General features: G+C 39.4%; 2 protein-coding genes across 2 annotated transcripts in view; one reads left to right on the top strand and one right to left on the bottom strand.

Moving 5' to 3' along the window:
• LOC131990823 (uncharacterized) overlaps positions 1 to 13,813 on the top strand; it is an 80,653-nt gene that overhangs the window by 34,158 nt on the left and 32,682 nt on the right. The gene's annotated exons all lie outside the window — the stretch shown is intronic.
• LOC131990821 (cytochrome P450 2K1-like) lies at positions 3,230 to 11,830 on the bottom strand. The gene is made up of 9 exons (XM_059355969.1): positions 11,612 to 11,830; positions 11,337 to 11,499; positions 9,544 to 9,693; positions 9,290 to 9,450; positions 8,690 to 8,869; positions 6,788 to 6,929; positions 5,687 to 5,871; positions 4,094 to 4,235; positions 3,230 to 4,005 (listed from the first exon to the last, which is right to left on the bottom strand). The coding sequence occupies exons 1-9, from the start codon at positions 11,813 to 11,815 to the stop codon at positions 3,818 to 3,820; spliced, it is 1,515 nt and encodes a 504-aa protein (XP_059211952.1). The 5' UTR covers positions 11,816 to 11,830; the 3' UTR covers positions 3,230 to 3,817.

Genomic DNA, 13,813 nt, shown 5'->3' with positions numbered 1-13,813 from the left:
TCAAAAGTTGCCAGATACAAATCATATACGATATATGAAATTAGAAATAATTAAAAATATTTTATAAATAATTAAATTACAACCAAAACAAATAAAATAGACTTTAAGGCTCTTTTTAAAAAAAAAATACTGAAAAATATATAGAAATTTTAGAAAATACAGATGTTTTATTTTCTAAACATTATTTACATATATAAATAATAAAAAATGTACAACAAAATAAAAATCAACCATGAATCTAAATTGTTGTGCAGAGTGCCAATCTCAACAGTTGCCAAATACAAATCATATACGATATATGGTATTAGAAAAATAATAATAATAAGTACACGCATGTTGGGCATGCTGCCGTCGGGGTTTGTGCGTTACAGGGGCCAGTCTATACCACCCCTATGAATTTCATTGCCTTAAGTGTTATGGTCTGGGCACAGTGGCACTTATTAAATTAAACTGCCGCCACAGCGCCACCTAGGGGCCGATCAATAAAACCTTCAAGGGTTATCCTCAGGAGGGCATTGACAATAAGTCTACCAAGTTTGGTGTTAATCCGACCAACCGATTTGGAGATATATAATACTTCAATTTAAAGAGCGCCACCTAGTGGTAATCGCCCAAAATTTTTCAGCGAGCCTCAGGGGCTCATGGGGAAGTAGTAACCTGAGTTTCATGTCATTCAGACACACCAATGTGGAGATATGCAACACTTTGTGTTTTGTGTTGATAATAGCGCCACCTGCAGGAAGTTGTTATTTAATAACTTGAGTATTCTTTGGGTAATCAAAATTCTTTTAATAACTTTTTGTCATGAGGGTCCATAGATGCTGTGTGCAAAGTTTGGTGCAAAACGATGAAATTGCCTAGGAGGAGTTCGAAAAAGTAGGTTTGTGACATTTCGCGAATTTGCGAAAAAAAAACGGTAGACGAAAATGGGAGTGGCTTATATCACGAGATTCAGCACAACTCAGTGAACGCGTGGATATAAGATTTTTGAATGTGCGATAAAGTATGTGGGAGTTATTAGCCTAAATGCGTTTTCCTTTATTATAGCGCCACCTAGTGGTGGAAATTCAGGATGACAATAGATTATAAAATTTTTCACCAGGTGTGACTTATATTTAAAGTTTCATGAGTTTTGGAGTATGTTCAGGCAGTGAAAAATGCGATCATTTGGGAAGAAGAATAAAAAAAAGTACACGCGTGTCGGGGCATGCTGCCGTCGGGGTTTGTGCGTTACAGGGACCAGTCTATACCACCCCTATGAATTTCATTGCCTTAAGTCTTATGGTCTGGGCACAGTGGCACTTATTAAATTAAACTGCCGCCAGAGCGCCACCTAGGGGCTGATCAATAAAATCTTCGAAGGTTATCCTCAGGAAGGCATTGACAATAAGTATACCAAGTTTGGTGTTAATCCAACCAACCGATTTGGAGATATAAAATACTTCAATTTAAAGAGCGCCACCTAGTGGTCATCGCCCAAAATTTTGCAGCGAGCCTCAGGGGCTCATGGGGAAGTAGTAACCTGAGTTTCATGTCCTTCAGACACACCAATGTGGAGATATGCAACACTTCGTGTTTTGTGTTGATAATAGCGCCACCTGCAGGAAGTTGTTATTTAATAACTTGAGTATTCTTTGGGTAATCAAAATTCTTTTAATAACTTTTTGTCATGAGGGTCCATAGATGCTGTGTGCAAAGTTTGGTGCAAAACGATGAAATTGCCTAGGAGGAGTTCGAAAAAATAGGTTTGCGACATTTCGCGAATTTGCGAAAAAAAACGGTAGGCGAAAATGGGAGTGGCCTATATCATGAGATTCAGCACAACTCAGTGAACGCGTGGATATAAGTTTTTTGAATGTGGGATAAAGTATGTGGGAGTTATTAGCCTAAACGCACTTTCCTTCATTATAGCGCCACCTAGTGGTGGAAATTCAGGATGACAATAGATTATAAAATTTTTCACCATGTGTGACTTATATTTAAAGTTTCATGAGTTTTGGGGTATGTTCAGGCAGTGAAAAATGCAATCATTTGGGGGGAAGAAAAAAAATAAAAATAAAAAGAATAATCATTCGAAATACAATAGGGACCTCGCAGGTCGTTGCCTGCTCGGGCCCTAACAATGTAACAAAGTACATTTACTCAAGTACTGTCTTTAGTACAACTATGCCGGACTTTCCGTGTGTATTTCCATTTATGTAACTTTATACTTCTATTTCACTACATTTTAAAGACAAATATTCACTACATTTAGCTCGTGATTCAACATTGTTTATGAATTAAACCGCATAACAGTATATTAAGTAGTTAAAATCAGTTGTTACCTTGACACCAGTAAAATGCATCAAACAATAATAAACAAACAATACATATGGAATATATGGAAAAAAAATCTGACTTGGGTCCATTCTGCATAAAGAGAACTTTTATTACTTTAAGTACACTTTGTTGCTGCTACATAAAACATATCCAATATATTTACTTAGACTGTGAGAGTGAGGAGGAGCTTCTATTGTTTCAGCAGTGTGTTAATATTTGCTATCCTGATCAGCAGGACAAATAGGCAGATAGCAAAGTAAGGAACATGACTTTTAGATTCTCATATTGATTTTAAACTTGTTGCAGGTTGACAGAATGCTAATCTGAGAACGCTGCAAGCTTGAGGAACAAAGGATGATGGCTCGGAGAAAAAAACAAAATAAGTCTTGAGTTTGTCTTTGCTGCAGCAGAATAATAACTGTTCCCATCCTTTTAAAGCCTTTGTAACTTGATGGCACTGATCTAAGCCAGACATGTCTGAAAGGGGGGTAGTTTAGCAACCCATTGGCTCATTGTCATGAAATGCCAGCATCGATTACTTTTAAGCCATACATTGTTTGGAAAGGAACAGAATATGTTTACTTAACCTGAGCTGGTCTCTGGACTCTGACGCAGCAAAATTCATGGAAAAATGTCCAGATTAACCTTGACAGACTTGTGATTGGAAATTACCACACATGGTATTAGGCCTGTCAAGATAACACATTTTTTAGGACAATGTATTTTCCCAGAAACTATCACGTAACTAACGTCTTATCGATGTTGTTTTAGTCTTATAACGATATTAGAGCATAATAAGTACATCCTTTTCCACAGCAATTAATTTTTAAATCTCGAGAATATCAAACATTGGAATTTAAATGTGGGAAAGAAATATTAAAATATCCGAGATAAATAAAACATGAATAAGTAAACTACAACCAAAACAAATAAAATAGACTTTCAGATGATGTTGTAACCCTGGTAAATGATGAACTGTACAGGGTTACATTCAACTCGAATGACCTGACATGCATCAGTGTCAAAGATTTCTGTAGTAAATGTTTTATATGAGGGTGAGACATTGTTCTCTGTGACTATCGGAAGAAACATTTTTATTCAACTTTAAAGTTTGCAAAAATAAAGTTAGTCATGCTTTTAGGCCTCACTTCTTGCAACCTTTTTTTCCTCAAGAACAGGTTTGAATGATTTCTTGCGTATGCTTTGGCTCCACTAGACTCAGTTTTCCAGTGAAATCCAATTTTTGCAATTCCAAGACTACTTAGGGACACCAGTGGGCAGAAATATTAAAATAGAAGGGAAAGAGGAAAAAACTAGATGGTTCCCTTTTCACCAGCTGGGAATAAATGTAACAGCAGAAAGATAAGGTTTCTGAAGGTATTTGCCGATGAAATAAGCAGTTCTGAGAGAGTATACTGGCTCCTCCACACTGCTTATATTACAGATTATAGGTTGCATAACAAAGTGTAATTCATGGTACCTAGACAAGCCGTTCTACTCAAATACAGGCGACAGCACACAGTTTATGAGGTGAAGGGATGAGGGTGAAGCCAACACTTGGAGTCAGATCCAGATCGTCCTCTGAAACTCCAGGAGGAGGACTGAAGCGAAAGTACTGCAGGAGGGTGGTGAAGAAGATGAAGAGCTCCATCCTGGCCAGACTCTCTCCGAGACAAACCCTGCGACCTGCGAGACAGAGGAAAGAAAAAAAAAACATGACTCTCCTCTGTGAATAACTGAGCAGAAAGAGGAAGTGATGCTTCAGCTCACAAACCTGCAGAAAAGGCCATGAAGGCATCTCGCTTCACAAACTTCCCGTCTTTGTCCAGGAAGTGAGCAGGATGAAAGCTGCGTGGCTTCTCCCACTCGCTCTCATCGTACAGGACGGACGCCAGCAGAGGATACACTGTGGTTCCCTGTAGACAGTACAATCGGTGAAAAATTGCACATGCCAAGCTGTCTGTTCAAACTAAATCAAAACTTACACGGAGCATAAATATGAAGTATTTTCACATTTTGTATCCTGGACCGTAGGGCTTGGCGATATGGACCAAAAGTCATAATCCAATATATTTAGGCTGAATATCGATATACGATATATATTCCGATATTTTTATCACAAAGTGAGAGCAAATGTTCAATCAAAGTCAAAGCCAAATATGAAACTCGGGCTACAAGCAGCAGTGAACGGGCCCTCGCACCCAACGCGTGTCGGGGAGCTGGCCGGTCCCGGCAGGCACTGCGGTGGTTTCAGACATTGAAAATGTCATGTCAATCGAAAAGAAGTTTGTAGTATGAGGCTGATTTCCTGTTTTCAGTAGGGGGCGCTATGACTTTAACTGCATGTTGAGATAGGGATGTGTTCAGGCAATGGACCCTTATGAATCATAACAAATTTTGGGCAGATTGGACAATGTATGGTGAAGTTACAACAACCTGTTTCATGGCGTAGATGGTCAGCACGGCAACAGCATGCAATAAAAAAGACAAAAGCTTCACGATCTAGCATCATGGAGGAGTTAAGTCTCTGCTGTTCTGATTTGAGGTGGATCTGTTCAACCGATGTGGAGCAGGACATCACAGTATAAAACATGTCACTTCCTGTTGACAGCAGGAGGCGCTATGACTATGATTCAAAATGGTCCTGCAGATGTCTTGAGGCCGTGATTTGTATCAAACCTAAGAAGTTTGGAAAACATCTGAACATGTGTAATGGATTAACAGCAGATTCTTATGTCATGCCGTTACATCGAATTTGGCTGTGCCCCAAGGCCACGCCCCCCAGTCAAAAGTTATAATTCTCACAGTGAAGCATCATGCACTCCTTAAGGCTGTTCTGACAAAGTTTTAGGTGGATCAGATCAACCACCTCGGAGAAGAACATCAAAGTATAGAGACAATAACTTCCTGAAGCAGGTAGGGGGCGCTGTGACTATAACTCATTATTGTCACAAAGATGTCTTCAGGCCGGGTCTTTGATCATACGTGAGAGGTTTGGACAAGATTGGACAATATTCACTCATCTTTAAAACTACTCCCTCTTTTATGGTGATAGAGTGAAATTTGAGTCTCGCCCTTTGATAAAAAGTTAAAAGCTTCGCAATTTATCTTTGTACATGTCTTATGAGTGGACTGACAAGATTTGAAGCCGGTCGGGTTAAATCTCTAGGAGGAGTTTGTTAAAGTATGACACGTGGACATTTTGAAAAATGGCCATACAAATCAAAATGGCCGACTATCTGGTGAGTTTAGGATATGGGTCCTCCTGACTTTTTTGTTTGTCTGGTAGGGTTCTATATGCCTACCGAATTTTATAAATTTTCGTCAATATTGGAGTTCAGGAAATAATGTAGGGAGCACTACAGACCTTTTTGATGAAGTGACCCTGGAAAGTGACGTCTTGGGTGGTTTTGTGAGGAAGTGACATGGGGAGGATGTTGGACAGTCTCTGCGTCTCATGGATGACGGCATTGGTGAAGGGCAGGATCTTCCTGTCCTCCACCTGCACCTGACGACTTCCTATAATCCTTTTCAGCTCCTCCTGGACCTGGTCTTGGGCATGAAAGCATTGAATTGAGTTTTGTGTTGGGCCTCGCAACGGGGCGTCAAATATATTGGGGTATCTGGTGATATAAATAATGCCAATTCACCTAAATCAGTCTCATAAAGTTACTAAACTATCAATTTGGAACACTGATTATTAGGGAGAACTGGCTCCCTTATAGCAGACCAATGGACCACCTGTAGTGTCAAGGTCCCTTGACCAATGAGGTAACCTGGAAGGTGGCGTAAATGCAGAGCATTCTGGGCGGGAAGTTCTTGAGAGGACACAAAATGGTGGTGACCTGCCATTTTGTGAGTTGACTCAGAAAGCGGTTTCATTTAATCCACAAATGTTAAAGTCCACAAATGAACACAAGATTCACCTGTGGCACGATCGCAACAATTGTGTTGGCAAAGCAAATATTTTTGCTCAGACTGTAAACATCCCAACATCATCTTGTTTGGCTCTCAACGAAGGCGGTCGCATTTTTCTCTCCTCTCCCTTCCCTTATCTTCCCTGCTTCCCCTCGTCTGGTCTGGTCTATTGTCTTATACTTTGGGAGACTCTCTCCCGGTGCTTTCCAAAACAAAAATCATGGATTTGATCAACTGGTCTTTCGGCGTAATTGACACCATCTTCTTGACGAGAAGCCTGGGTTTGGGTGATCCCACCTGTCCTGCCGGGATGTATGCAGCTGGGTAAACGATGGACGCGTGGGAGAGGTGGCGGGTCTTGTGCCTGGCGGCTCTTCCATGCCTGTCTTCCTGTCCTGTCCACCCCTTTGTCATATTGTATGTATGTTTATGTATGGACGGGTTGATGGTCATTTCGTTGTCCTAGTACTTGTTACTCTGTTCAATGACAATATTGTTTAATCTTAATCTCATCTCATCTCATTGCGAGCATGTATATTAAGCTTGTTACCTTGTATTTTCGGATACTTGGCCATAAGAAGAAGTCCCCACCTCAGTGTGGTTGCTGTCGTGTCCGTGCCGGCACTGAAGAGGTTAATCACTGTCGTCCTGAGGTTTTTGTCGTTGAAGTGACTGTTTGTAATCCCAGATTCCTGCAGGTAGAGATTAGTCCAGTTATTCAAACAAATCCAAAACTCTGACAGACCATTCATTCATGCTCTCATTTACCTTTACCCGTCTTGACATTTCCCTGTTGTGGGACTAATAAATGAAATCTTTATCTTAACCTAAGCTGCATGTCTTTGGACTGTAGGAGGAAGCCGGAGGACCAGAGAGAACCCATGTTGACACGGGGAGAACATGCAAACCACAGCCCTGCAGCCGCAGCATGCAAAACCGTACCTGCCCCTTCCTCCCTGGCACATATATGAATATATGAAAAATATACTGAATTCCTGATAAACTGATATCGCCACTTGGGTTACAAAGGCACGGAACATTTCTGGTTGATGCAGGACTGATCCAAAATCTACACAGTAGAGCCGCAAGCTGGATTTGAACCCGCGACCCTCTTGCTATAAGGCAACAGTGCTACGCACAGTGTAGCCCCTGTTTTGTAATTATTAAGGGTGTTTCCATTTCAGTCCAAATGGTAAATGGGGTGCACATAGCATTTTTATCCAAAGCGCTTTAAACTACACACTACGCTCATTTACCCATTCATACACAATTCATACTGGTGGCCGAGGCTACCAGTGCCACCATTGGGAATTCATTCACACACCAATGAACGCAGCATCGGGAGCAATTTAGGGTTCAGTATCTTGCTCAAGGACACTTCAACACGTAGCTGCCATGGTCGGGGATCGAACCACCAACCTTCCGGTCACTGGACGCCCTGCTCTACCAACTGAGCTACAGCCGCCCAGAATGAGACGGGTCTCACTCGCCAAAACGCCCCTTATATGAATATGAGCCGTCCTGAGAAGTCTTATTGACGGGACTTCTTTTTGGCCATATGGAAGAGCATGGCTGTTTTGCTCCCCTGAAAAAAGCCTGGTTACTGATTGGATAGAACGCTAAGCAGGATGTGACATAGTACTCGACGCCATAACAGCACGCACCATTTGTAAAAGCCGGCGAAGCAGTGTTGCCAACTTAATGACTTGGTTGCTATATTTAGCGACTTTTCAGACCCCCTTAGCGACTATTTTTCAAAAAAGCAACTGGTGACAAATCCAGCGGGGGCTCACGATCATGATGTTTATGATCAGAGGAGACGCTTTGCATAATTAGCCATGGTGGTTTGTTTATGATCAGCTGCTTACGTTGTGCACAGTTATTGACGGCGGCCACAGTTGCATCTTCCGTGTTCAATCCGTCGTGTATGTGACGTCACGGTTGAAACTGCCGCTAAGCGATTACGCAACAACTGAAAACCATATGTCACCTCTGGAGTCTCGTAAATCCCTCTGGGGGGCTTTTTGTAGTGGAAACACGCTGAGTGAGCAGACATTTGAGAGGGCATGGCCTGAGACTTTCTTGGTGGCCACTCTTCCCCCTAAAGGAAACACAGCTTTTGTTGCAATCATTTAGGTAGGAGTAGTGATGGTTTGGTTGGTTGCACAGTCTGAGTCAATGGTCAATGGGACATGTATCTGATCCCTCACTAGCTTCCCACCAGACCCACAGCAAAAGCACCGGGCTGTGAAACATTTTTAATATTGTGGTCCCAGCCAGAACTGAACTGTTTGGTCACAAGTTTTGCGTGGATGAGGGGTGGATCTTATATGAATTAATTGAATACAAAGAGAATATAATAAGTAGGACCTTGTCTACGTTAAATCAAACATAATTTGTTGAATGTTGGTTCTCATTAGCTGCTCTGATAGGTGATAAAAGATTTCCCAACCTCCAGAGTTTGCTGTCGTCTCAGAAAGGCGTCCACGAAGCCTCTGCACATCTGTGGATTGAATGTCTCCTTCAAATGACCTAGCAGCCTTATGTGCTGCTCCACGGTGGCAGTATTTGACCTCAAAAATTCATTCCTTTTAGACAAAAATCTGCCGATCCACGGGAACAGGTTATACACCTATTAAGAAACATACAGTCATGGAAAAAATGATTAGACCACTCTTGTTTTCTCTAATAGCTTGTTAATTTTAATGCCTGGTACAACTAAAGGTACATTTGTTTCAAGGTTCATTTGAGAGCTGATATCTAGACATTTTCCATGGTTTTCTTGATAATGATTTTGGTTATTATCAAGAAAACCATGGAAAATGTCTAGATATCAGCTCTTAAATTAAACTCTTATGAGCTATTATTGTTAACATTATATTTGTCCAAAGAAATGTACCTTTAGTTGTACCAGGCATTAAAATGAACAAGAAATTGAAAACAATGGACTAATAATATTTCCCGTGACTGTATCAGGATGTTATACAAGTCTTGAAAATGAAAGTGAACTATGTCTTAATCTTGAAGTCATAATCGATGTATGAAAGGCCACCTGTGCTGATGCAGAGCCCACAAGTTGAACGTTCCTGTTTGCTCGAGCCACCATGGTTGTGAACTCTGGATCGTCATATTCAAATCTGTAGCCATACACCATGGAGCAGATGATGTTAGCTACTGCACAAGTTATTGGCTGATTCATATCAAAAGCTTCTCCTGCAACACAACGGAAATGGGGGGGGGGGACTCAAAAACAGAGGATTGGAAAATATTGTTATTCAATGCAGTTGGTTATAATTCGGCCTTTACCTTTAAATGTCTTCAACATCTCTTTCAGTTTGTCACACTCCTCAATGATTTTGTCCTCAATTTCACTCTTGCCCATTCCGAAGTCTCTGAGGTTCATCAAAGCAAAACGCCTTAGGTCTTTCCACTCTTCACCATTGGACCATATAACCCCTGAGTGTTTCAATAAAACATGTTAACAAGTCAGCTGAGTGACATTGAAAGGAGTAGGGTTGCAAAATGTTGGGAAACTTCAAAGTTGGAAACTTTCCATGGGAATTAACGAGAATTTATGGGAATAAAAAGGAATAAACTGGGAATTTACAAAATTGAAGGTTGGAACTTAAATATAGTTGGGAATAGGGATTGGAATAATGAATCAATGATCGGTTAATGGTCGTTAAGGATTTGGTCGATCACATGGAATTTTTAATCAATGTTTTTTTTTTTTTTTTTTCATTTTATCTCTGACTGTGTATCAGTATCACTGAACTGAAACACAGCTGAGCCTTCAGTTCGTGGCCGTATGTCAATAAGCCAATGAGCTGAGAATTAAGTGGATAAAGCTACAGTTTGCAAACTGAAAGTTGCAATAACAATTGTAAAACACAAAGAAATGAAAGAATTAATTAAAGCAAAACGAGCTTACTGTATCAAACCTTGCATGAATTACTGAGTATACTTTCATCCTAAGCTTATTTAAACACAAAACACATTTAAATATGCAAGATTACTGTGAAAACTAACCTCATGCCTCTTCGGGGGCTGATACATAGAACTCCTTGACGTTAACTTTACAGTTTAATCTCACTGAGTTAGTTTTACGATCGACAGGATCAAGTCTCTTTTCGTCCTACTATCTAATATCTTTTATTAAACCCATGTATGCATAGTGAATAATTAATTAATTGATTGTTAACGTTATAAATGTTTGGGTTGGTAGGTTTCTTCCAAACGCCCATCCCTAGTTGGGAAAATATACTTTTGCATAATCTCTAAAACAACTAGATTTCATGCAAGTAGACTTGGATATAGAAGAAGAAGAAGAAGAAGATTACTTTATTAATCCCACAATGGGGAAATTCAACCTCTACAATTAACCCATCCTTTTTTACACACAAGTGAACACACCATGCAAAGAGCAGTGGGCAGCACATTACTGCACCCGGGAAGCTGTGCAGGGGGGTGAAGTGCCTTCCTCAAGGGCACTTCAGTCCCAGACCTGTCAGTATCGGAATTTGAACCGGCGACTCACCAGTTAAAAGCCGATTCCTAACCTCTAGGCCACGGACTGCTATCTGCTATTCAAAAATATTAACAATGTTTATAAAATAATATTTAAAAATATTGATACTTTTAAACGTCAACAAAAATCTTTTTAATCTGGCTCTTATTTAGTCCCCTGTAGAGGCCATTCCCCATATAAATGTCACGCCCCATGTAGAGGCTACATCTCCTGTAGAGCCCACGCCTCCTATATCCACTGTGCTTTCTTCCATCACATGTTCAATTCATTTACATGTTGATTGGGACTGATGACTGTTGATTGGGAAAAAAATGTATTTCATTTTTGAATGATTTGGGTCGGGAGAGATGAGTAATATTTAACTCAACATTCATATTTTTGTTTCATGAAATAATTGATTGTTCAATAAAATAATTACTGCTAATTACAAATAAATCTTTTGGAATGTCATGTTTTTATGATTTTGAACATTTCCGAAATTTCCCATCTCAACTTCCCATGAAAAGTTTCTGGAAATATACTGAAAAATGTTCCACCCCTTTGCAACCCTAACAAGTAGTCCTTTCCTTACCGTTTCCTTTGGTAACATCTTTAAAAATTCTCACTTGATCTCTGTCCCCAAACTCTTCCGAGTGATTGACAAGTGCCTCCTTCACTGTCTTGTATCCTGCCAGGACCACAACTTTCTTTGGTCCTAAATAGATGGTGAACACTGATCCATATGTCTGGGAAAGCTAAAAAAAACAATAACATTATAAAGTCAGGACATTTCATGATAAAGAAAACAAGAAGAGAGAGAGCTGCCTGACGAGCAGAAACAAACAAACAAAAAAAAGAAAGCCTCACCTTTAGTAGTGAGTGGTAGAGTCTCTTGAGATCCAGCTGCAGAAGGTTCCCCAGTATGGGAAGTGGTTTTGGTCCTGGTGGTCCCTTCCTGTCGTCCTGGAAGCTGGAGCAGGAAGAGATGACGTAGAAAAGCAGCAGGACCACCAGAGCCCCCAACAGGGAGACGTAGCTGGACACCTGGAGCAACAGATCTAATATCCCCATGATTCAAAAAAGGAAAGATGTCCTGGTCAGTCTGTCCTGCTGCCCTTGTCTCTATGAGCATTCTGGTTAACCGAGACGTCTTTTATAGCAGCCAGTGAGTGAAACAGCCCAGTCCAAAGGAAGGGAAAGTTCATCCACCAAAAAAAACAACAACTAAATTGTAGTGCAAGGTGCAAATCTCAAAAGTTGCCAGATACAAATCATATACGATATATGGAATTAGAAATAATTAAAAATATTTTATAAATAATTAAATTACAACCAAAACAAATAAAATAGACTTTAAGGCTCTGTTAACAAATCATTGCAATGAGATAAACATTAAGTATGATATTGTTTTATTATTGAAATAACATAGAAACAACTGGAGTGGCTGCTTGGGAAATTTAGTTTTTTTTCTGCAATTCGTACTGCCTGTCATGTTTAGGGTTGCAAAGGAATATTTCTTGACATTTGATCAGAGGGGGAGTTATTAAGGACAGCTACTTCTGGACTTCTGGATTTGGGCTCTTCAGCATTTTCTGACAGCTGTAGATGGTTGATGTGTGGAAAAAAAAGGGGTTGGGGTGGGCGACATGGCTCCAAAAGAATATCACGATATTTCAGGGTATTATTGCAATTGCAACAATTTTTTTTATTGCAACAATTTTTTTCACAATATGAAAAAATACTGAAAAATATATAGAAATTTTAGAAAATACATATATATTTTATTTTCTAAACATTATTTACATATATGAATAATAAAAAATGTACAACAAAATAAAAATCAACCATGAATCTAAATTGTTGTGCAGAGTGCCAATCTCAACAGTTGCCAAATACAAATCATATACGATATATGGTATTAGAAAAATAATAATAATAACAATGTAACAAAGTACATTTACTCAAGTACTGTCTTTAGTACAACTATGCCGGACTTTCCGTGTGTATTTCCATTTATGTAACTTTATACTTCTATTTCACTACATTTTAAAGACAAATATTCACTACATTTAGCTGACAGCTTTAGTCTTTTTTTTTTTTACCAAGATTTAACATAACGAATGTGATTCAAAATTGTTTATGAATTAAACCGCATAACAGTATACTAAGTAGTTAAAATCAGTTGTTACCTTGACACCAGTAAAATGCATCAAACAATAATAAACAAACAATACATATGGAATATATGAAAAAAAAATCTGACTTGGGTCCATTCTGCATAAAGAGAACTTTTATTACTTTAAGTACACTTTGTTGCTGCTACATAAAACATATCCAATATATTTACTTAGACTGTGAGAGTGAGGAGGAGCTTCTATTGTTTCAGCAGTGTGTTAATATTTGCTATCCTGATCAGCAGGACAAATAGGCAGATAGCAAAGTAAGGAACATGACTTTTAGATTCTCATATTGATTTTAAACTTGTTGCAGGTTGACAGAATGCTAATCTGAGAACGCTGCAAGCTTGAGGAACAAAGGATGAGGGCTCGGAGAAAAAAACAAAATAAGTCTTGAGTTTGTCTTTGCTGCAGCAGAATAATAACTGTTCCCATCCTTTTAAAGCCTTTGTAACTTGATGGCACTGATCTAAGCCAGACACGTCTGAAAGAGGTTAGTTTAGTAACCCATTGGCTCATTGTCATGAAATGCCAGCATCGATTACTTTTAAGCCATTCATTGTTTGGAAAGGAACAGAATATGTTTACTTAACCTGAGCTGGTCACGGTGACTCTGACTCGGCAAAATTCGTGGAAAAATGTCCAGAGTAACCTTGACAGACTTGTGATTGGAAATTACCACACATGGTATTAGGCCTGTCAAGATAACACATTTTTTAGGACAATGTATTTTCCCAGAAACTATCACGTAACTAACGTCTTATCGATGTTGTTTTAGTCTTATAACGATATTATAGCATAATAAGTACATCCTTTTCCACAGCAATTAATTTTGATGTTGTGACCCTGGTAAATGATGAACTGTACAGGGTTACATTCAACTTGAATGACC

Source organism: Centropristis striata, chromosome 18 (genome assembly GCF_030273125.1).
Source record: "Centropristis striata isolate RG_2023a ecotype Rhode Island chromosome 18, C.striata_1.0, whole genome shotgun sequence".
Taxonomy (NCBI): domain Eukaryota; kingdom Metazoa; phylum Chordata; class Actinopteri; order Perciformes; family Serranidae; genus Centropristis; species Centropristis striata.
Note: the sequence above shows the minus strand (reverse complement) of the source record. Positions and strands in the feature narration are given on the sequence as shown.

Coding starts and splice junctions, on each gene's coding strand:
- LOC131990821 (XM_059355969.1), bottom strand. CDS start 11,815: ATGGGGATATTAGATCTGTTGCTCCAGGTGTCCAGCTACGTCTCCCTG. Junction 11,500..11,611: donor TCTACCACTCACTACTAAAG/GTGAGGCTTTCT, acceptor TGTTTTTTTTAG/CTTTCCCAGACATATGGATC. Junction 8,870..9,289: donor TGGGCTCTGCATCAGCACAG/GTGGCCTTTCAT, acceptor GTTTCTTAATAG/GTGTATAACCTGTTCCCGTG.